Source organism: Boleophthalmus pectinirostris, unplaced genomic scaffold (assembly GCF_026225935.1).
Source record: "Boleophthalmus pectinirostris isolate CB_2022bp ecotype Guang Dong unplaced genomic scaffold, ASM2622593v1 HiC_scaffold_10, whole genome shotgun sequence".
Lineage (NCBI taxonomy): Eukaryota > Metazoa > Chordata > Actinopteri > Gobiiformes > Gobiidae > Boleophthalmus > Boleophthalmus pectinirostris.
In genome coordinates, this window is record NW_026570971.1 from 28,615,123 (window position 1) to 28,640,138 (window position 25,016).

At 39.2% G+C, this 25,016-nt stretch overlaps 2 protein-coding genes across 2 annotated transcripts; both read right to left on the reverse strand.

Annotated features, from left to right (window-relative positions):
* Positions 1–1,508: 1,508 nt before the first annotated feature.
* Positions 1,509–4,739, reverse strand: LOC110166441 (tripartite motif-containing protein 16-like). The gene is given in 2 exon segments (XM_020931676.2): positions 1,509–3,510; positions 3,513–4,739. Coding segments are annotated over 2 exon segments (1,668 nt in total). The 5' UTR covers positions 4,693–4,739; the 3' UTR covers positions 1,509–3,022.
* A 5,533-nt stretch (positions 4,740–10,272) lies between these two features.
* On the reverse strand, positions 10,273–11,591 carry LOC110170855 (E3 ubiquitin/ISG15 ligase TRIM25-like). Its single transcript, XM_020936539.2, has one exon. The coding sequence runs from the start codon at positions 11,526–11,528 to the stop codon at positions 10,638–10,640; it is 891 nt and encodes a 296-aa protein (XP_020792198.2). The 5' UTR covers positions 11,529–11,591; the 3' UTR covers positions 10,273–10,637.
* Between the last annotated feature and the right edge of the window lie 13,425 nt (positions 11,592–25,016).

The following is a 25,016-nucleotide window of genomic DNA, read 5'->3' on the forward strand; positions in this document are numbered from 1 at the left end:
TACATCAGAGACTCATGATCAATTGAGGCAGCAAAATCTTACTTTTTTGCCCTTATCCTCTCACATATCACATACTGTATCATCAGCTGGTCTAATACATCATTCACAACAATAAAACCCATTGAATCACTCTATAAACAAGCTCTAAAAACACTTGACAAAAAAACACTACAGATACCACCATTGTCACATTGTGCAGAAATACACATTAATGACCTGGGACAATCTTATTAAATTTAAAAATGTCTGTCTAATGTACAAGATTAAACATGGCTCGGCTCCCCGTTCCCTGAATGACTTTGTTCATTTCAGATCTAGTGAGGGCAGAGTGACCAGAGGAGCAGCGAGGGAAGACTGCATTATTCCTCATAGAAAAACTGTATTTGGTCAGTGTGTTTTGTCCGTCAGAGCGTCTCATCAGTGGAACTCTGCCCCTGAAGACATCAGAACATCTCCCTCATTCTCTGCTTTTAAAAAGAATGTTAAAAAGTGGCTTTTAGAAACGCAAATGTGTGAAAACTAAAACTTTTATTGTATTGTTGTAATCTTATTGTACATTTGTGTAATTTTTCTATTAGGATGCCTTTTTGACATCTGGCAAAGGGACTACCGATACAAATGAGCTCTTATCAGCTAACTCAGGCACATTTACATTGTTTTGATGTTGATTAATGTGCATTGTCCCTTTTCAAATAAATAAATAAATAAATAATTAAGGTGAAATGCCTCTTAGATTCTGATTGTTATTCTGAACAGCTCTTGGAGTCCCAGGTCCCTAAAACAGGAAGTGGACGAGCTCTCTCCCACTGGGCGTGCGCACTCTCACCCTGCCTCTCTGCTGCTGGGCGTCTCCAAGCTCCTTTGGACTCTGCACGTTTGAGTTTGTCTTGTAGTTTTACACACACACACACACACACACACACACACACACACACACACACACACACACACTACACTACTGATAACTCCACACTCACAACCTCTTACCTTCTTTCACATCAAGATTCTTCTCAGTGAATCTTCCTTTTGTAAATAAATCCTTGTTTTGAGAACATGAACAGGCAGAACATGATAAAGACACATAGACAATTGTCACATAAAGCTTGTATTGTGTCTCTAGTGTGTCTCTGCTTCCACACACGGAGCTTTAAATATGGATGGCCTCCACACACTTGTCATATTTGATCTTATGGCTTCAAGTTGTTGGAGCTGACGACAAGCACGTGTTTGTGTTTGAATAATGACACACCCTTGTTGATTTGTCCAGAGCAGGAGCCAAACCTGTTTGTGTTTCATGTGGATAGGCCCAGTAATGACAGAGATATTCAGCAGAATATGCAGTGTGACAGTGAAACAGCACATTCCACCAGTGAATTGTGACCTGTCCTCCAGCTCACTGTTCAACTAGAAGGATCCTATAGTGTTGTGATGTCAGGTGAACACACACTATTTTACTACTTTACACTGGATTTGAGATTTGGGGACAGAAAAGGCCACAGGAAAACAAAGTGATTTATGAATTTATTGTTGATTTAAAGAGTGTAAAACCTTCCCCATTGTAGAACCAGTGTTCCCCATGATGTGACCACAAACAACTTTTACAATTATGATTCAAGTTACACATCAGAACTATGATGGATTTTGAGCAATAAAACATCTGTCATTGAATAAACACAATATAGATCAGGTTAATGCCATACTGTGGAACATTCCAGACAAAACCTCCAGCACAAAAGTTCCACAGTGAGACTTTAAAAGTGAACAAAAACACAGTGCAAATGTACACAGAGGAAACCCAGAACAAACACAGTGTGATTGGTGTTGATTGAAATGATAGAAGACAATCCGAGTTTGACATGATGATAAAGAAAAGAGTGACACAGTTCCATGACATGAGGAAGAACATGTGAACATCAAGTGAAAATGCTCTGATTTGAAACATGTTGAGAATATGTGTGTAGTTTTCCACTAATAGTGTGACAGTAATAGTGCATCATTGTGTTGTAGTGCGACACACAACATTCTGACTCAATATTATGGAACGTGTGGCAGGTTTTGTCACAAGATTAATTCTCCACATGTTTCATCAAGTTTATAAATGTTTGACAAAATAATCACCATAATGCAGCTGGAAATCACTGCTGGAATGTAACAAAGTAAAAGTAGTAAAGTACTGTACTCAAGTAAATATTTACTTATATATACTGGATACTTTTTTTTTTACTTGAGTACATTTGAGAGCAGGTATTTGTACTTTCTACTCCACTACATTTTTGAACTGAACTGAAAAGTCAAAGTATTTTTTATTATTGTCTGAGACGTTCTGAAAAGGCTGAGGGTTTATTTGAAACATGTTTGTAGTTTGAGCAAATAAAAATGTACAAATAAAAACAGATACAAAAAACAACTGATTCTATTGTTTCTGTTGAACAAATTTCAGCACAAATATTTATCAAAATCACTACATTTGAATATGTATGAGAAGCTCAAAATCTGCATAAAGTAATTTTACTTTTACTTTTAAACTTTAATACTTTATAATAAAGGTTTTGTTTTTTTTTTTTTTAACATGTAATACTTCTACTTTTATTCAATTATTTTTTGTACTTTTATTTAACCAAAGAAATCGAGTACTTTTTTCACCACAGTTGAAAATACATTTCTATATAAAAATCGATGCTAAAGATTAAAGATTGATTTTGAAACCAAAACAACAACAATAAGAAGAGTATTTCCTCAGATAAATTAGATAGATCAATTAAAAATATATATTCAGCAAAGGTTAAAAAAAAAAAAAAAAAGTTTCCCCCATTGTTTATTTAATTTAATTTTTTTTATTTATTTATTTTTTTTCAGTATTGACATTTGTTCAAATGAGAATCTAGTTTTGATATTAGTTCTAGAATAGATTAGCAGGTATCAGTATTTTTGGGAAACCCTCATAAACAGTATTTTAAACCTTCAACTCATTATTTAAAAATAAAAGGCACAAATTTAATCCAAACTGTGGAGAACAAAGCTTCTATTTGAGTTTAGGGAAATGTGCAGTGTCTCCAGGACTCCCGTACAAACACACCCCAGTGTAGAGAGGCTGAGTGAAAGTGGTCTGGACTCTGTGGAGGAGGCTCATGGTACTTTCAGAGACGCTGTAAAACGACAAAACCCCTGCACTGTGGTCCAGGTAAACCCCGATTCTGGACGAGACCGGACCTGAGACCTGGGACCAGACTGAGTTAAATATAAATGAATAACTTGTTTTGGTACAGTTTAAGGCCCAGGATTTATCATTGTTTCCAAATGTAGATTTACCAGAGACTTTTCTCTGAATATCCTTGTATGAAACTGCTATACGGACCCAGTCCCCGCTCCACTGCACCTCCCAGTAACAGCGGCCCGTCAGACCCTCTCTGCTCAGGACCTGAATACAGACATTGAATCTGTCTGGATGATCAGGATAACTCTGCTGTTTACTCATAACTGTTGCTCTTCTGTCTCCATCAGACAGAGACAGCCATTGTTCACTGTGTTTGTGTCCAGAGTGATTTCTGTAGAGTATTGTAAGAAGTCCTCTCTGGAGCTGGGTTCAGCTGGTGACAGTAAAACATCCACACGACTCAGAGCCTGTGAGACGTTGGTCAGACCCTCCTCCAGAGTGAGCTGCACTTTGTCCCTGAGCTTGGACACAGCTCTGTTCACGTCCTCAAAGTATCTCCGGGGCCGTGTGTCAATCCTGACTGGCTCTGTGCTCTGTGTGTCTGTGGACAGTGAAGTGTAGAGCTGTAGAAACTGGTTATGATCCTGGGTGAGGGCCAGTGTGTCCAGCTCCGAGAGGCTCCTCTTCAGCTCACTCACGTCCTGCTGCACTTGGTCCTGGAGCTCTTGGACTCGGCTCAGTTGGGTCTGCTCCTGGGAGCGGATCTGCTGCTCCACTTCAGAGCGTCTTTTCTCCAGGAGAAGGACCATCTCTGTGAAGCTGTCCCCGCTGCGCTGCACTGCTGTCTGGGCAGAGCGGCTGATCTCCTGGGCCTCCTGTTGGAGCTTCTTCAGGTCTGTCTCTTTGTGCTGGAGGTTCTGGAGCAGCAGGGCCCTCCTGGCCGGCAGCTCTGCCTGTCTCTGAGCCCTCTCTGCTGCAGAGGACACTGTGTCGTGGCCCTTGTGCTGGTCCACAGAGCAGAGGTAGCAGATGCTCTGCTGCTCAGTGCGGCAGAACATCTTCTTCACTTCGTCGTGTTCAGAGCAGATGTTTTCCTGGAGTGTGTGTGAGGGCGCCACCAGCTGGTGTTTCTTTAACGCTGCAGACTCATAATGAGGCTGTAGGTGGCGCTCACAGTAAGAGGCCACACACTGCAGACAGGACTGGACAGCTTTCAGCTTCCTCCCAGTGCAATCATCACAGGACACGTCCTGAGGTCCGGCATAGCAGCGGTCAGCAGGGGGCGCTGTGAGTCCAGTCTTCCTCAGTTGTTCTACTACACCTGATAACATGACGTGTTTGACCAGGGCAGGTCTGGGGCTGAAGGTGAGGCGACATTCAGGACAGCTGTAGAGCCTCTTGTGGTCCTCTTGGTCCCAGTGCTGTTGGACACAGTTCCTGCAGTAGCTGTGTCCACAGGGAATAGTCACGGGATCCTTCAGTAGATCCAAACACACGGAGCAGGAAAAGGCTTCTGTGTCGACTGCTTTCTGCGCCATCTCTCCTGAATCACAAACACTTTCACTTTGACACAAATCAAACTTAAGAGTGGAGTGAGAGCTGTGGGAGGAGCCAGACTGCACCACTGCTCTGTGTAGATGTGAGCAGGAAGCAGCGAGCAGCTCCATTTAAACACACACACACATGTTTTATTGTGGATTCAAATGAGACTCTGTCAACAGTTCAATGTAACACACACATGTTCATTGGACACAAGTCCAACAACACAAGAGATAAGAAAAGAGACGCACATCTAAAGGATCAGTGTAACTGGACAGTGCTTTGGTGTGAGGAGGCAGCTTTTCTAAACTTACAACAAATCTCCTCTTCATCAGTGCTGCTTCTAGATGAGGAAACACATGTTTCATTTAGAAAATAATGAGAATTTTATTAAGTTTTGTTTTACCAGAACAGATCCCACTATTTATCTTCTTCATCCTGGTTTAGTCTCAGGTTTTGCACTTGTTTCACACCTTTACTCTGTTCTCATATTTAATCTGTTTTATTTGTATCAAATGTTCTTGGTCAAATCATTACTTTTCTTATAATATATTTACTGTTGTGTCAGTCTAGTTTTAAATCTTGAAGCCCCAAGTGTGATGTGGCACACACCAAACAAACCAATAACATCTCCCTAAAGAAAAAAAGAAAACAAAAAGAAGGTGTTAGATTCAGGGCCTTTCTCATTTGTTTTGGACATAAATATAAAAAGTGAAATGACACAAATGTTGAAGTGTTTTAGTTTTGTCAGGTAATAGCTCCACAAACTGCTCATGTTAATCTTGTGGCTTTAAGTCCTTTAAACAGACAACAATGTACCTGAGTGTTTTCTCCTCTCATAGGCTGTGTTCACATTCTGTAATATGATGATGTTTCATCTCAGACGGAGGACAGGGGCCTATTTAACTCTCTGGGATATTCACTGTTTGGAAAGAAATATTCAAACTTATCTTCATCGTCACAAGAGCAGAGCATAAAACTTCTTTGAGACGATTTGACCAAAGACACTGAGAATGTTAAAGGAAACATTCTGTAACAGTTCGATCCAACGAACCACAATCAAATGATCCAACTGGAGGAAGGTTCCACAACAGAGACATTCACCATCATCTGCAGAGTGACAGTGAAACACAACACATCCATCCATCACGATATTTGTGATTTGACATTTTTGAGGACAGAATTAAAGGCCACATGAAAACAAAACTGCATTATGAACTTTTGACAGTTGAGAGCCTGTTGTTGCTGCATTCTCCCAAGCTTGAGAGTTCCACACCAAAGCTCAATGAAGGTGTGATATTTTCTGTTATTATCAGTGTGTTTGAAGGTTTATCCACATGTGTGTTTAGTGTTCACAGGAGCCGCAGACGCCAACAGCCGCCGCTTGAATCTACGAAAAGTCGATTCTGCACCAGGCCGAACCTGAGACCTGGAACACAGACATAAAGAACAGTTTAGTCATTCGTTTGTTGATTCCTCTGTGTTATTTTTCCCTCTTTTAAACTCAAAAGCCGCCATGTTTATTTTGACTCCAACAGACCACGTGTGTCTCTGATTGGCTGATCCACCTGTCAATCATGTCCAACTTAAATCAGGGAGACGGGGCCCACATGTCTTTGTCATGTTTTCTCATAGTGTGTGGTTGTGACAGGCAAAGTGTGTTTATTTGTACAGCACAATTCTTACACAAATGAATTCAAAATGATTTACAGAATAAGAGACATTCAAATCACAAAACAAACAAATCAAAACATAAATAATCATCATAAAATTCACATTAAAAGATAAAAGTGCAGAATAAAAGTCTTTCAGTCACATGCACAGCTCAACAGAACCGTTTTGAGTCTGGATTTAAACAGAGTCAAAGTAGAGGCCTGTGTCACATGTTCAGAAAACTGTTCCAGGTTTAAGCTCCAGAAAACTGAAACTCAACATGTTTAGTTCCTGGTTTAGTCCTGGTTTAGTCCTGGTTTAATCTGGTTTAGTCTGAGTTTATTCTTGGTTTATTCACAGTTTTATTCCTGGTTCACTCCCAGTTTAGTTCTGCTTTAGTCCAAGTTTAGTCCTGGTTTAATTTTTGTTTAGTCCTGGTTTGGTCCTGGTTTAGTCCGCGTTTAGTCCTGGTTTGTCCTGTTTAGTCCTGGTTTAGTCCTGGTCAGATGGTTCATGTGGCTCTAACTTGTCACAGATGGAGTTTGGGGCTCGGTCATGGAGACACTTGGACACAAACAGAGCCGCTTTAAAGTCTTTCAAGTGGATTCTGTGAGCCACAGGAGCCAGAGCACAGACCTGAGACCAGGATGCATGTGCTCGTACTTCCTGGCTCGAGTCAGGACCTGAGCTGCAGTGTTGTGGATGTAGTGCAGTGGTCGTCCAGCTGGTTTGGAGAGACCAGTGAGCAGGACGTTCCACTAGTCGAACCAACTGGACACAAACACATGGACAAGTCTCTACACACACTACACATGTCATTTTATTTATGTATTTATTTATTTATATTTTATGGCAGGTAATGAATATATTTATATGTCGAATTATATTTTCCACTCAACATTGGGTCATTTTAACCCAACTGATGGTTTGAATATTTCAGGTGGAATGCCTCTTAGACTGGCAGATATTTGTTCTAACCATCTTTGAAATCAAGAAATATTTAGAAGATGGTTGAAACAAGTATTTGCTAATATAAGACAGATTTTCCCATTTTAAATACTTCAACCCAATTATGTTTTAAGAATTAGACAAATATTAATTTACTAATACAGTGATTCAAACATTCACAAGATGATAACACAATTGTACTATTTTAATTTTAAACTGTTTTATTTCTGTAAAATTAGGAGTAAAAGTGATCAATACATTTTATTTATCACACCTCTAGTCTGTTGCTTCCTGTAGATCTAATTATTGATTAGTTTTTAAGGTCCACTGGTAAAATTGTTATAATTACAGACGTCATCTGTGTTTCAGTTAATTCACCCATTTGTGTAAAAATATCTGTAAAATTCCACAGAATTTGACGTCCTGTATGTCTGCAAACTCAAAGTGACGGTGATTCTAGTCCTGTGCAAATGCTCATGTCTGTAAATTAACCTCTTTTCATCAACTCCACTTATTGTATTTTTCTACAATAAAAACAGAGATTTTATTCTGACTGTTGTTCTGAACAAGTCCGGAGTTGGAGTTGGAGGCTCGTGTGTCTCTCTGGAGGGAGTGTGTCTCTGTCTGTGTAGATCTGCTCCCTCACACACTGCTGTCTCTCTGCTGTTGCTCCGCCTCCTGGTCACATGGGCCCTAAAACAGGAAGTGGACGAGCCTCTCTCCCACTGGGCGTGCGCACTCTCACCCTGCCTCTCTGCTGCTGGGCGTCTCCAAGCTCCTTTGGACTCTGCACGTTTGAGTTTGTCTTGTAGTTTTACACACTCACAACACACAACACACACACACACACACACACACACACACACACACACACACACACACACACACACACACACACACACACTACACTACTGATAACTCCACACTCACAACCTCTTACCTTCTTTCACATCAAGATTCTTTCTCAGTGAATCTTCCTTTTGTAAATAAATCCTTGTTTTTGAGAACATGAACAGGCAGGAACATGATAAAGACACATAGACAATTGTCACATAAAGCTTGTATTGTGTCTCTAGTGTGTCTCTGCTTCCACACACGGAGCTTTAAATATGGATGGCCTCCACACACTTGTCATATTTGATCTTATGGCTTCAAGTTGTTGGAGCTGACGACAAGCACGTGTTTGTGTTTGAATAATGACACACCCTTGTTGATTTGTCCAGAGCAGGAGCCAACCTGTTTGTGTTTCATGTGGATAGGCCCAGTAATGACAGAGATATTCAGCAAGAATATGCAGTGTGACAGTGAAACAGCACATTCCANCCCTAAAACAGGAAGTGGACGAGCTCTCTCCCACTGGGCGTGCGCACTCTCACCCTGCATCTCTGCTGCTGGGCGTCTCCAAGCTCCTTTGGACTCTGCACGTTTGAGTTTGTCTTGTAGTTTTACACACTCACAACACACACACACACACACACACACATACACGCACACACACACACACACACACGCACACACACACACTACACTACTGATAACTCCACACTCACAACCTCTTACCTTCTTTCACATCAAGATTCTTCTCAGTGAATCTTCCTTTTGTAAATAAATCCTTGTTTTGAGAACATGAACAGGCAGAACATGATAAAGACACATAGACAATTGTCACATAAAGCTTGTATTGTGTCTCTAGTGTGTCTCTGCTTCCACACACGGAGCTTTAAATATGGATGGCCTCCACACACTTGTCATATTTGATCTTATGGCTTCAAGTTGTTGGAGCTGACGACAAGCACGTGTTTGTGTTTGAATAATGACACACCCTTGTTGATTTGTCCAGAGCAGGAGCCAAACCTGTTTGTGTTTCATGTGGATAGGCCCAGTAATGACAGAGATATTCAGCAGAATATGCAGTGTGACAGTGAAACAGCACATTCCACCAGTGAATTGTGACCTGTCCTCCAGCTCACTGTTCAACTAGAAGGATCCTATAGTGTTGTGATGTCAGGTGAACACACACTATTTTACTACTTTACACTGGATTTGAGATTTTGGGACAGAAAAGGCCACAGGAAAACAAAGTGATTTATGAATTTATTGTTGATTTAAAGAGTGTAAAACCTTCACCATTGTAGAACCAGTGTTCCCCATGATGTGACCACAAACAACTTTTACAATTATGATTCAAGTTACACATCAGAACTATGATGGATTTTTGAGCAATAAAACATGTGTCATTGAATAAACACAATATAGATCAGGTTAATGCCATACTGTGGAACATTCCAGACAAAACCTCCAGCACAAAAGTTCCACAGTGAGACTTTAAAAGTGAACAAAAACACACTGCAAATGTACACAGAGGAAACCCAGAACAAACACAGTGTGATTGGTGTTGATTGAAATGATAGAAGACAATCCCAGTTTGACATGATGATAAAGAAAAGAGTGACACAGTTCCATGACATGAGGAAGAACATGTGAACATCAAGTGAAAATGCTCTGATTTGAAACATGTTGAGAATATGTGTGTAGTTTTCCACTAATAGTGTGACAGTAATAGTGCATCATTGTGTTGTAGTGCGACACACAACATTCTGACTCAATATTATGGAACGTGTGGCAGGTTTTGTCACAAGATTAATTCTCCACATGTTTCATCAAGTTTATAAATGTTTGACAAAATAATCACCATAATGCAGCTGGAAATCAGTGCTGGAATGTAACAAAGTAAAAGTAGAAAAGTACTGTATTTAAGTAAATATTTACTTATATGTACTGGATACTTTTTACTTTTTCTTGAGTACATTTGAGAGCAGGTATTTGTACTTTCTAACTCCACAACATTTTTTAACTGAACTGAAAAGTCTAAGTATTTTTTATTATTGTCTGAGACGTTCTGAAAAGGCTGAGGGTTTATTTGAAAACATGTTTGTAGTTTGAGCAAAAAAACATTTACAAATAAAAACACATACTAAAAAAATGACTGATTCTATTGTTTCTGTTGAACAAATTTAACACAAATATTTATCAAAATCACTACATTTGAATATATATGAGAAGCTCAAAGTCTTTGTGATCTTCTTTTACTTTTTACTCTTTAAGTACATTTTAAACAGGTACTTTAATACTTTAGGAATCATCTCGAGGTTCACAAGAGTGATAGGACACTGCACACAGTTGTCAAACACACAGAGGTTATTCAACAAGTGACAAGTGATTGGTACATTATAAATCAAAGAATTGTAGTACATAAATGGTTAACTCATAGGCATAGAATATCACACAAGTATTTAGCAAATATGGGATAATAAAATTATTCTGACTGTGGAGAACAAAGCTGCTATTTGAGTTTAGGGAAATGTACAGTCGCTCCAGGACTCCAGTAGAAACACACCCCAGTGTAGAGAGGCTGAGTGAAAGTGGTCTGGACTCTGTGGAGGAGGCTCATGGTACTTTCAGAGACGCTGTAAAACGACAAAACCCCTGCACTGTGGTCCAGGTAAACCCCGATTCTGGACGAGACTGGACCTGAGACCTGGGACACGACTGAGTTAAATATAAATGAATAACTTGTTTTGTTACAGCGTAAGGCCCAGGATTTATCATTGTTTCCAAAGACACATTCATCAGAGTCTTTTCTCTGAATATCCTTGTATGAAACTGCTATAAAGACCCACTTCCCGCTCCACTGCACCTCCCAGTAACAGCGGCCCGTCAGACCCTCTCTGCTCAGGACCTGAATACTGTAATTGAATCTGTCTGGATGATCAGGATAACTCTGGCGTTCAGTCATAACTGTTGCTCTTCTGTCTCCATCAGACAGAGACAGTTTGATTTGAGCTGTGTTTGTGTCCAGAGTGATTTCTGTAGAGTATTGTAAGAAGTCCTCTCTGGAGCTGGGTTCAGCTGGTGACAGTAAAACATCCACACGACTCAGAGCCTGTGAGACGTTGGTCAGACCCTCCTCCAGAGTGAGCTGCACTTTGTCAGTCTTCCTCAGTTGTTCTACTACACCTGATAACAGGACGTTTTTGACCAGGGCAGGTCTGGGGCTGAAGGTGAGGCGACATTCAGGACAGCTGTAGAGCCTCTTGTGGTCCTCTTGGTCCCAGTGCTGTTGGACACAGTTCCTGCAGTAGCTGTGTCCACAGGGAATAGTCACGGGATCCTTCAGTAGATCCAAACACACGGAGCAGGAAAAGGCTTCTGTGTCGACTGCTTTCTGCGCCATCTCTCCTGAATCAGAAACACTTTCACTTTGACACAAATGAAACTTAAGAGTGGAGTGAGAGCTGTGGGAGGAGCCAGACTGCACCACTGCTCTGTGTAGATGTGAGCAGGAAGCAGCGAGCAGCTCCATTTAAACACACACACACATGTTTTATTGTGGATTCAAATGAGACTCTGTCAACAGTTCAATGTAACACACACATGTTCATTGGACACAAGTCCAACAACACAAGAGATAAGAAAAGAGACGCACATCTAAAGGATCAGTGTAACTGGACAGTGCTTTGGTGTGAGGAGGCAGCTTTTCTAAACTTACAACAAATCTCCTCTTCATCAGTGCTGCTTCTAGATGAGGAAACACATGTTTCATTTATATTACATTGCGTTTTGTTTCACCAGCACACATCTCTTTATGTATTTGTTTTGTATGTATATGTTCTGTTCTCATATTCAGTGTAAGGCTGATGGGCTCATAATTTCCTTTGTAAAAAAGTCCTTTTCCTTTCATATTTCCAGACCAAACCTGGCTCAAGATATGGAAATAATTTGTTCTCTTCATGTGCTGTTACATGAATCACATATATACAAAACAAACAAACAAACAAACAAACAAACAAAAAAAGAATAAAATGTAACTTATAAAAAAAATTGATAAAAATTTAAACCAACCAAAATAACAAAAAAACCAAACAAAAAACAAACAAAAAACCCACCAGATCTAAACCATGGCTACATACGGACTAAACTGGAACTGAGCTGAAATGAGTTTTTGACATAAACATTATACAGACTCTTTGCTTTGGTCTGAGCTCCTGTGAAGAGGAAGCAGTGTCATATTTCAGTTTCTCCTCCCTCGGGATGCCTGCCATTCCTTTCTCCTCTCTCTGTTTTCACTCCTGTCTTACCCGCACTATCTGCACCGTCTCCACTGTTATCAAAAACATGTCTTATTAATTAGTCCCAAAAGTCCAAGAGAAGTTGGTGAGAAAATGTTCTTTGCTACTCCAGACGGATAGGTGGGCTTGGAAAAAAAATACACATATATATGGTTAAAGGTGCACTATGTAACTTTTCTGTAGGGGAGATCATGAATGGAGATGACACTGCTTTGCCAGAAATGTTTTATCTACATGTTTTTCTTTGTTTTTTCTTTCTACCATGCTGTAATGTTGTCTCCCTCTTCAAAAACATGCCTGAAAAGGTTTAAACTGTGATCCATACATGTTTTGTTAATTTAGCGATCTCTCCTGAGCCCTATTCAAACCCTCCGTATGGTTATTTGTGAAATTCTGTGCAATGCTCCGCCCACAAGCCCACCTCACCCATGCTCCCACACGACATTTCTCCATAAATCTACAAAAACATGATGCAAAACAGCACGTTCAAAACAATAAAAGGTAACAGTGATCTAAATATATTATGTGTTGCCTGATTCTCGCGGCATGAGGATTCGGTACTTTTTTCATTTAACCAATCGCTGCTATTTGGTCGTGACACAATAGCTTTTCCCAAATCCCATAGGAAGAAGGGCAATAACGTCTTTCCCCTTGATAAAATTCACCAAACATTCTCTTTGTTCCAGCTTTATATCCTCGATCTCGGGAATCGTTGACAACACATAAAATATGGCTCTTCGATAATTGACTGGTGCCCGAACTTGCACTTCCAGGGTTCTTGCAAATCGTCTAGTGTATTTAGATTCCTGACCTAGTTGCTGGAGAGAAATTAAATTGAGTGGAGGCACTAGGTGGCGCCGACCTGGCTAAGTTAATACCCCATAGAAGTAAAAGATCCCTTGTTTAACCTGTCTATCTGGCATGAGTAAAATCCTTCAGTCGTCCAGGAAGAATCCATGGCAAAAGCTTCAATTTGTCAACTGGGCAAAATTACGTATTTGACCAAAATAAACTTTAGTCCAGTTGACAAAATTCCTTTTGCCTATCTATCTTGCATTTATTCAACGAGTTTCTATTGTTGAAAATGACCTTGGAAATCATTCATTCTCACTGTGAGTCTTGCCTCTCCACAGATCTGACCTGTTGTTTTGGCCTAGTGGCATCATCTTCTTGTCTCCATGGAGATACGATGTCTGTGTAATCCCTCAGTCGTCCAGGTCAGATCCATAGCAAAAGAACTGGACAAATGTTTTCTTTTTTTTTTTTTTTGGAACTTGCAAATGAAGCAATAAAATGTCAAGCAGGTCACAATCGTACTAACAAACAAGTTATGCAGGACACTTTCATTTTGTTTTTAATGCACTGATATTAGTACATGTATTTACTGAATCATTTGGAGAATCATTTTTTTAATTTAAACTCAGATTAGTTATAATATTATCAGTTCCTTGATTTGGACTTGACTTTATATTTAAAAACATAGAAAATCTGGTGAAATTCTGCATAAATATCCTTCCTAAAACACCACATAAATCAAAGTGTTCCAGTCAGCCTGAGAATCAAACCCACAACCTCTTAATGCTCCCTGAATTCTCACTGTGAGTCTTGCCTCTCCACAGATCTGACTTGTTGTTTTGGCCTAGTGGCATCATCTTCTTGTCTCCATGGAGATAGGATGTCTGTGTAATCCCTCAGTTGTCCACGTAAGATCCACAGCAAAAGAACTGGACAAATGTTTTTTTAGTTTTTTTAAGTGAAGATATTTTGCAGCTCATCCAAGTGGGTTATTCAGATCTGCTGAACTAGTGAACTCAAAAAAACTTGTGTCCAGTTGACAGAATTTTTCTTTTGCCATCCGTGGAGATAAGTTTGTATTTGGAATACTGTGGAAGATTTCAGGCAAAGGGTTAGGATTTGCTCAAACCTCGCTGCAATCTGACAGTGTCATCAGACAATGTGCACAAAGTTAAATCTATCATAGTGTAACAAAGCAGACAATGTGGGCAGAACCGATAATCTAAGAATTTCATTGTATTTGTAAATGTCTTATATAACACAAAATTGGCTCTTGTGAGATTTAACCCACGTTAGAATGTCGTGACCTCCTCAGAAACATACCCAGAGTCGTGTTTTGTTTCATTCATACATTTGAGTTCCACATTTGCCCCGTTTAATGAGAGCTTTAATTCTGATTAAAAAATAATTTAATTTGGAATAAAAATGTATTCCGCTTTAAAAAGACCATGTAAATACTTAATTCCTAATGATCATTCAGAATAAAACTTAAATCTGAATTAAGTGGGTGGTTTATTCTGATTTTAAAGCAGAATTATTTTATTCCACTGTCAGGAAAATGTTTATTCCTCTTAACACATAATTCCGACTGTTCAGCGTGCAGGATCAAACTTCTGACGTGATGATGCACTACAATATGGTGAAAAATGTTTGTATCATGTTTGTGTCCTCGTACCTCTCCTCTTCCTGGTGCCTATGTTATTTGCAAAAGGTACCGAGGTTCCCCGTTAACACCGCGAGCCGTCCTCATCCCGAGTTATCATCATGAACTCATAAAACAGCAGCATGTGGCCTAGAACTTTATACAACTCACTGCACATCAGCCCGGAGCAGAAGCTCTGAGGTCGCATAACAGAGGTAAATATACGGGGAAATTCATCATAATGTGCAGCCCCTCTCCGAGTGGGCTGGTCAGATAGATCATTGGCTCCGTCCTCCATGTGCTGGTTCCAGACGAGGGCGAGCAAGACCACGCACGGGATCCATGTGGTGAAAGTGAAAATGCACTGTGGCTGCTCCTGTCCTCCGTGCTTGAGGAGCTCGGCTGGTACCGAAGTGGTGCAGCATTCAGACAGAAGCGTGAATCCCGTTTGGTTCATTTTATCTTGTTTTGAGCGTCTGTCCTCTGTGTTCTTAGTTCTTCCCCAGGGAAAGTGCTTCTCAGGCCGAGGCACCTAACACCACTCCCCGCTCCATCTGATCTGGGCCCGACCTGCGGTACACATCCCCATGCGTAACAACAAACCGAGATGAGAAAAAAGCTGGTAGCAGCTGAAGTGTGTGTGTTTTCTTCCGGTAGACGTAAATACATTCGTGTCTCTGTCCAATCAGAACCCTCCCCCACCGCCAGACGTTGGGCAGAATTAAATAAAGCCATGTAAACCTTCATTTGAAATTATTATTTCCTTGTAAACTCAAATGAGAATAATTTAATTCCCAATTAATTAATTCGGAATAATTAAATCTGAATTAAAAAACATCATGTAAACGTGGCCATTGTGATGTGATGTAGGGGTAGTTTTCAAAATTAACAGCTACATTTAACCTTTTGTTCAGTAGAGACAGTGGGGCACTTCCTGTATTAGTGTGTTTTGAGAGAAGAACTCAGCCTAAATATGTGGGATTTGTGTGTTAAACCTGTGAATGGAACAAAACAAAACACAATTCCAGGTATGTTTTTGATGAGCAAACAACATTATAACATAGAACATCAGAAAATAGTGTAATTTAGGCCCTTTAAAGCTAAAAGTTGTGATTTTGTGATCTAAAAAAGACAAAAAAAAAAAAACACAAAAAAAACATTTTAATTCTCAAAAATACCATGAAATAAAAAAAAAAAAAAAAAGATGAAAATGTGAATGAAAATGTGCTTATAGCAGAGTCAATGGTGAAGCTTTTTTTTTTTTTTTTTCTTATCCTGAACTATTATTCCACCCTATAGGAAAAGCCCACCACCGCCCAGCTAGGATCACTATTATTTGTTTACTACATGCATTATAGATAGTCTGCAGTCAATACACAGCATACATTTTCCACAGGCTCACTTGATAGTCCAGAGACCAGGATGGGCCTCGTATGAAACAGCTTGTCTCAGGTCTACAGGGGGGAGCTAAAAGGGAAACCATTTTGTAGTCCATATTTCGTGTGTGTTTTCGCGGCGTTCGTTCCAGTAGCTCCGCATCATCTCTCACCCTGAAGCATGAAACCACTTTGCAGGTTTGGGGAGCACTTTGAAATAATATGCTGAGGTGTGGTGAATTCTGCAGGCTGGAAAAGACAGAGGAGGAGGCCGGCGTGGAGCTCATGCATGTTAACAGCACAGAAGCGACGCCGAGTGAAAAGAACTGTAAGCATTATATTCTGTCTCATCGAAGTGGGTAGTTACATTTACTCAGTTACATTCAGTGTTGGATACATGGATGAGAATATGTTATCAGAATACATACTAGATCATTGCAGAAAATATGAATGTCATGAAAAAATGGTAACACTTTATAATAAGGTATAAATAGTAAACTAATAATTACCTAACCCTTTGTTAATATTTGTTAAAATATCAGATTGGCAAAAGTTAATTTTTTATTATTTTTTTCATCATTAACTAAACATTAGTTGTTTGCATTATTAACTATTACTGTTAACTAATATTGTATTCACATTTGTTAATAGTTATCTAAATGTATTTTTGTAATAAGTGAGAGACCCACTGTAAAGTACTATTGCTAATAAATATTATGAGAAATATTTGTAAATAATTAATAATTACTGTTCCAACTTTATTATAAGGTGCTCCACGCTTATCTTAACTTTATTCTAAGGATTGTATGAGGAGTGCTTCATAATAAGGTAAGCAGAAGCACAGTTTAATAACAGTTAAATAATAATGTGTCATTAACTTTTATATTAACATATAATCTGTAAATAAACATTTAACATTTAAATGATGTAAAAATAACTATTAATTAGTACCAGAAAGACATTTATTTAATGATTAACAAACATAAATTTGATATTAGTTAATTGTTTTTTATTTGTTAAAATATTAATGCACAGCTTTTATGTAAACAACTACTGTTTAGTTGATGATGAAAAAAACTATTAACTTGTGCCAAATATATATTTTAGTAATAATTAATACATATTAAGAAAGGGTTAAGTAATGATTAGTTTGCTGTTTATGATGGCACCTTATTATAAAGTGTTATTAAAAAAAAAGTAATAGATTTTGTGTCTCATTTCAAAAAGTCAACCCCATATATTATATAAACATATGGGGTAGAGTGCCTTTGTGTGTGTGTGTGTGTCCATATGTACACAAGACTTGGGCCTCTTTTGGCATTAATTACTGCATCAATATGGTGTGGCATTAAGGAGTTTGTAGGCCAATATATTTATATATTTTTTTTTTTTCCAAAACATATACAAGCATTTTAAAATAGTTCATACAATTCTATGGAAGTCTTGTAAAAAGGAAACTCCCCAGAAGCTACCTTAGCTCATAAAAGGGGCCCCAGACATACACAGAACAAAATACATCATCAAGTACATGAAGCACAGTAACACCAACCATCTTTTGTACCTTTGGCTGTGTGGGCGGGTCTTGCTGGAAAATGAAATCAACATCCCCATAAAGCAGAAGAAAGAATGAAGTGCTTTAAAATGGCTGTGTTGACTGCAGACTTCAGAAAACACAGTGGGCCAACACCAGCAGACGACACGGCAGCTCACATCATCACTGACTGTGGAAGCGTCACACTGGACTTCAAGCAACGGGGAATCTGTGCCTCCACACTCTTCCTCCAGACTCTAGGACCTTGAGTTCCAAATAATATGCAACATCCTGCAAAGTCCTCTTGTCAGATGAAAGTAATCATCTGAAACAGGACTTTGGACCACTGACAGCAGGTGGAACTTTTCTAACTTTTCTTTTCATCTGTGTGTAGTGGCTCTCTCCAGCCTCACTCCATCTTTATTAAGTTCCCACAAATTCTCGAGTGGATTTTGCTGGAGAATCCTCTCAGGGCTGAACGCATATTTTATAAATATGCCTGGATACAGCACTCTGTGAACAAACAGCATCTAGCAATGCCCTTTTGTGGCTTTCTCCTCATGGAGGCTGTCAGGGACTGTCTTCTGGACATCTGTCGTGTCAGCAGCCTTCCCCATGACTGTGTAACCCACTGACCCAGAGATCATTAAGGGCTCAAGAACCCTTTACAGGTGTTTTCAGCTCATTCACTTTTTAGGTTGTGACACCATGACTTCCCAATGGTGAACTTTTTCACAATATTCATTTTTTCTGAGACACACAGTTTTTTTGTTTTTTTTTCATTATGTGTAATACACAATCATAAAAATGTCAAGAAATAATTCACTCTGTGTCATGAGTGTATATAATGTATGGGTTTGACTTACAGACTTTTTATTTTATTTTTATTTTTATTTTTTGTTTTTGCAATGGACTAGTATTTTGATTTTTCATTTGGTGGTTTTCAGAATAGTCAGTTTCCTAAAAGCAAAGGAATACAAGGCAGTGTTTGATCACACAATTTATGCTTCAAACTGCACAGAATTAATGAGAAAAATATAACAGTGCTCTTGTGGTGAGTGCAGGTGTGATTTTTCCTTCTCCACTTAGTAATAGGAAACTCATACACAATAAATGGAGCAGGAAGTGTGGCTCTCCAGTTTTTAAAAAATATTCTTCCCATCACTGGTTACAACTCCAGGTATGTTTTGAGGAGGTAGCAACATTATAATATGACTTAAAGCTCACAAGAGTCAGTGTTGTGTAATACAGGACTTTAAATGATGAAACATGAAAAACAGAACTAGTTCATTTTATACAATTTGCAGTGGTCCAAAGTTATTCCTAACTTACCCGATGCTTTCATCCTAATTATTCACTTTTCACATATCTCAGAGAACACTGCAGAGTTTAACAGTGATGGTAGAACTACCAACAACTAGCACGCTAAAACACACTTGGGCTATAAAACACGCAGCAGTGAACTTATTTAGACCTCAAGAGCTCAAATCCATGGACAAAAAGTCTAGTAGATGGCCTTGAATTTTCTGACGGTTACGTGCCCACAAACAGGTGACAGCACTACACTACATCACAGTTCAGATCTGTGGAGAGGCGTCCGTATTCACAGAAGTAATCACTGTATTTGTGAGCAATAGAAACACCCCACATGGATGAAGATCTACTGGAATACTATAAAATATATTAAAGCTGCACTGCATATAGTGTGGGGTCTGCTCCCTGTTTGTCTCCATGGAGATGTTATTGCTTTGTCTAGAACAGCAGTTTTCAATAGGTGAGAACTGATCCCAGGACTGAACCAGGACTGAACTGGACTAAAGTAGGACTAAACCAGGACAGGAGTGTCAGGACAGGCCTGGAGGTGCACCCTTGTAGACTACTGGGTGACCGCAGGTGAAAGGACCCACGCAGAGCTCCGCGCCTCATGGAGCTAAGGCTACGTTCAGACTGCAGCCTGAAGTGACCCAAATCCGATTTTTTGGCCCCTATGTGACCTGTATCTGATCTTTTAATGACACAGATCTGATTTATTCAAATGTGACCCAGGCCACTTGGATATGTGGTCCTAAAACCGATACATATCCGATCTTTTGACATGTGACTTCAGTGTGAACGGCCAAATCACATTCATCCAACCTACATGTTATCAACAAGGCACAAATGTCACTATTCTGTGCTGAAGTAGGTGAAAATTGTTAACGAACTCCATGTCACTGAAGCGAAGTACATCTCCACTCACCACTCTTGGCTGTGACTCCGCATCCACATGTTCCTTTCAACGGACGTCGCTGCCGCTGTCCCACAAAACACCACAGCCAAAAACCTCATCCTTCTCCTTCTCAATCTCCTCCTTAAAACAAGTAAGTTGTTCATGTTCTGGCTCCAGTACGAGAGGAACTTAAAAATTGCCAGGTGCTCAATGCTCGCGTCCATGTTTGGACAACTTCCGTAAACACAGAGCACGCTCGCTGTGGTTGACGTCGTCGTGTCCTCCAGTGCACATGCAGAACACTTTTGGGCCATTTAATGTTCACATTGGAGTTCACATATAAGTCGCATTTAACTGGAAATGTGAATGATCGGATTTCACAAAAAAATCCAAATTGAGCGTTAAGCCCTGCAGTCTGAACGTAGCCTAAGTGTAGCCGTCAGCTGATCGAGCTTTGTGGACACCCTCTGCGGTCTCGTGGTGGAGTACTGCTCCCGCCTCACGAGGGCCTCACGTAAAACAGTGCGACTTTAATGAATGCCTATCATACATCGTTTGAACTGGATATTTTATTTGGCATTAATAAAAACATTTTAAGCAGCCTAAATTTGCATATGTGGTCTAATCTTGCACACATTTTAGCTTTTCTTCTTCTCCGTGTTTGATAGATCTTAAAACAAACATCCTCAATTTGCGGGATTTGCAGGCGGGAGCGGGACAAAACATTGCACATGCGGGCGGGAGCGGGACACGGCTGTCTTTACCTACTCTACAGTAAGGGGAGGCTCACATTCACCCAGTTTGAAAATCCCTGGTCTAGAATGTTCCACAGTATAGATCAAACAAGAGAGATAAGCAGTACAGCACGACGCTACATCACAGTTCAGATCTGTGGAGAGTCGGCTTCTTTTGGCTTATCCTTTCATCAGTATAGAAATGTGTATACAGTTCATGGTTCTATTCAAATCACTTTATTATATAGTTTATTATAGTTTTATAGTTTATCCAGGTGATGTTCAGTGCCTATAAAACATGGTATAATTGTGTGAATACTATTATTGGCCTTATATTCAGCTGCTCCAATACTGTAAGCACTCACCATAAAGACGCATCGAGCTCAGGGCTCACAGCTCATAAAGTTTATTGAGGAACATTATTTATTTTGATTATTGCTGCAGATCTCTGTATACAAGACCGACGCAGACCCGTGAGCCACAGGTACCAAAGCATGTGGTTTACAATATGTTGGCTGTTATCATTTTACCCTTTGCAAATCTCTTAAAGAAGACCTACTGTGCTTGTGTCTGCTGTAGTTATACTGTAATATATGACACCCGTGGATCCTTGTGTTATAATTTGGATATTTAAATCTACTGAACAAAATGTAAAAGGTAGCTGTTAACTTAAGCTACGTTTACACTGAAACAAATCACTGTATCACCGTATAACTGTGTCAGAAACGATTTGCATCACACGTTGTTTCTGTGTGTGGAAGTCTTCCCTATCCACACAGCTTTGAGCATATTTGTTTACGTTTTACAGAAACGAAACTTAAAACCACATGGCTAATTTGCATAAACTAAGAGTTCAAAAAACCAGCTCACTCCTTGTGCACTGATGTGGTTCAGCTTCTGTCAGTCTAAAGGACATGACTCAGTGGATTATATGTGTTCTTTCTGTGACAGAGGGATGTTCTGCTGATGGTGAGTCTGTTCTGTGCTTCTATCGCGTTGGAGATGGTTCATGTTAAACTTTTCAGGGATTATACATCTGCAAGTCATAGATCTATAGAACTATACGTTGCCCTTTAAAGCTGAAACACTAGTAAGCTGCAGCGGCCGATTTCAAGCCGAGGAAGATGGCAAGAGTAAAAAACGTCTTTTCATGGACCGTGCACTAGCAAGTAGTTCTAGCTCCGCTGTTTCCCGTTTGTCTATGGTTTGTTTTGAACTGTTTTCCGTAGCGTCACATGACCGATGTCACAAACCCAGTGAATCGGGAAGGTGCGGTTCAGGCGTCCACACAGTGCCAGCTCAGATCCGTACTCAGATGAATCTGTGGGAGCTGGTGGCACCAGATTGTTCCGTCTCTGGAGCCGTTTTCAGTCAGAATTAGTGTGGACAAACACTGCATCCACAAAGAAGATGATACATACTAGTGTGGATGGGGCCTTAAAAACTACCGCTTCATGACATCATAAGGTGGAACAGAGCATTGTGATCTTTGGAGCTGTAGCCAGACTTACAGATAGATTACCCAAACATGTGTGAATGAAACAAACACAACTCCAAGTATGTTTTTCTGCCCTACAAATGCAGAATGCTGTAACATCATGTTTGGTTCATGCCATTTTGTTTGTATTTGACACCTCCTTTATCACTGTGAATAAATATCATGAAAAATATTGAGCTCAAAATTAACTTCTGACCCTTATTTGGCAGTTCCTGTACTCTGCCTTTGTATTATGAGCCAAAAAGTAAGGAGTCGTGCCAAGACAAAAGGCAGAAACAGTGTATGTTTTATTTGTGATTTAGTTAATAAACATATTTCATTTTAAAATCCAACCTCTCGCCTCCTTCTTTCTGTTGCGACCTTGGTACAGGATCTCAACACATTCTATAAATATACCTTTCTATTCAATTATACTTCAATTATGTTTAAATGTGAAAGTATTTGGTGTATTTATTCATATTGTACATACTATACTGTACTACACTTGTCTGTCAAACTTTTTAACTGTGTAAGTGTTTCTGTCCTGATCAGCAATAAACAGGAAGCTCTTCTACATCATTTCAAACAAACTCGATGATGACTCGACCTTGGTGAAGTGTTTTTCTTCTAATGGATAGAAGTCTGGGTAAAAAACTCAAGCAAATAATGATCATGTCAGTTACTTCCTTTTGTCTTTGCACGACGCTTTATTTTTGGCTCATGATACAAAGGGAGAGAACAGGAAATGACAAATAAGGGTCAAAGGTCAATTTTGAGCTCAATATTTTTCGCATACAAATATTTCTTCATTATAACAACTGTTTTTGGGAGACACATTTTGGGAGCCCTCCCTATTACACTTTTGTCTGGAAAAAACTGAAACTTTGAAGTCATTTTTCTCAGTTTCACACTCTGGCGAGTTAAGGTCTTTTGCTTTTGTAGGGCAGTTTTGATGAGGTAACAATGTTCTAAAGTTCACAAGAATCATTTAGTTTTGTATAATAAAGGATCTTTAAAAGTGCATTGTGTAACTTTTCAAATGCTTTTCTCCAAGAAGATGTTATTGTTTTGTCCGGAATGTTTCTAGTATGGTATTAAATCTTTTTATCATCATGGAGACCAAACCAGACCAAGTTACAGATCAGGTCTGTGGAAAGGCAACTCCGCTCACAGTCAGAATGCCTGTTTTTCTAGGTCACTTCTGGCCCACCAAGCCATTTTATGTGGCCCACAAGGGGTTAAAAGGTATAATTTATTATTATGTTGTGACTCTGTGTCGCTACTACATCTCCCACAATGCACCGCCGCAGTTGTTTCCCGTGAAGTGACTGCATCTCGCCACCAGAGAGGCCAAGAAAACTCATCAAATTTCCCCAAAAATGTCAAAGAAAAGAAAAACTGATGCAGAAGGACGGCTATTTCATGAATGTTACTGAAGGAATAATGTGAATGTTTTAACTTAAACCTTTAAATCCAATCCAATCCACTTTATTTCTATAGTAAGTTTCAGAAACAAAACAGTTTCCCAAGTGCTGCACAAGACAGATAAAACATATCCAATAAAAATATAAAGCTCTACTAGTCCTCATTAAGACAACAAAAACAGTAAAATCAAATAAGAGCAAGAATACCAGTAAATAATAAAAAGGTAAAAAACATAAAAATAAACAAAATAAATAAATATGAAATTAAAAATCTAATACAGACTTTTACAGATTTGTAACACACTGATATTATAGTTACAGTTGCAGTCTGAACTTTACAACTGACCCTTTGAGGACAAACATGATCCAAATGTGGCCCTTGGTGAAAATGAGTTTGACACCCCTGTTCTAGGTATTTTTGAGCTATAAAAATGTAATAAATGCAAGATAAATCTGTTTAATGTCATTCTGGGGAACATTCTAAACAAAGCAAGCACCAGAAAAGTTACAAAGCCCCTTTAACACGGTAAAAATCAGGTACAGAGCATTTTAATCTCTTCACTTCATTTTTAACATTACGAATATTTCAACTCAAACCATCCATGCTAATAAACCCATGTATTACCCGTTTTACCTGGCGGAATAATTAGAGAAACTCAACACAATGGACACGTCTCATTGAAATTCATTCTTTTCACCTCCTCACATTTTCTTACACAGTGTCTAATATCGCTCTGCCCTGACAGAAATGACACTGCTCTAAACTTTAACAAGCTGTCAGACCCAAACATGCTGGTATTTATAATTCATGGGAGCCAGATTTTGGATCATGCTTGGGTTGTACATTTGCATATACCTTGGTGGTACAGTAGAGTGTATTATTCATAATCTATATCGAGTTGACACTGAAATAGTAAGGCCAGAATATACAGTAGAAGTTGTGTGCATTGTGTAACTTTTCAAATGCTTTGGAGATGCCATGGAGGTGTTATTGCTTTGTCTGGAATGTTTCACCGTATGGCATTAAACCTTTCTATCATCATGGAGACCAAACTAGACCAAGTTCCAGGTCAAATCGCAGTCAGAATGTTTGTTTTTCTAGATATTTTTGCGCTATAAGACCAACTGTAATGGAATGAATATAAAGTTGAGCTGTTTAATGTCATACTGTGGAACATTCCTGGCAGAGTAATGACATATCCATAGAAACAAGCAGGTGACGGACTCCCAACAGAAAAGTTACATAGTGCAACTTTATAAATCCTGTACCTCCACCAGATTGAACATACATACTGTATTTAAACACAACGGATTCAGCTTAATTAAGCCCTGATGAAGACCAGTTAATGTCGCTTTGGCCATTCAAGTAAAGGCTTTTAACTATATTTTTCCTTGTGTGTTTTTT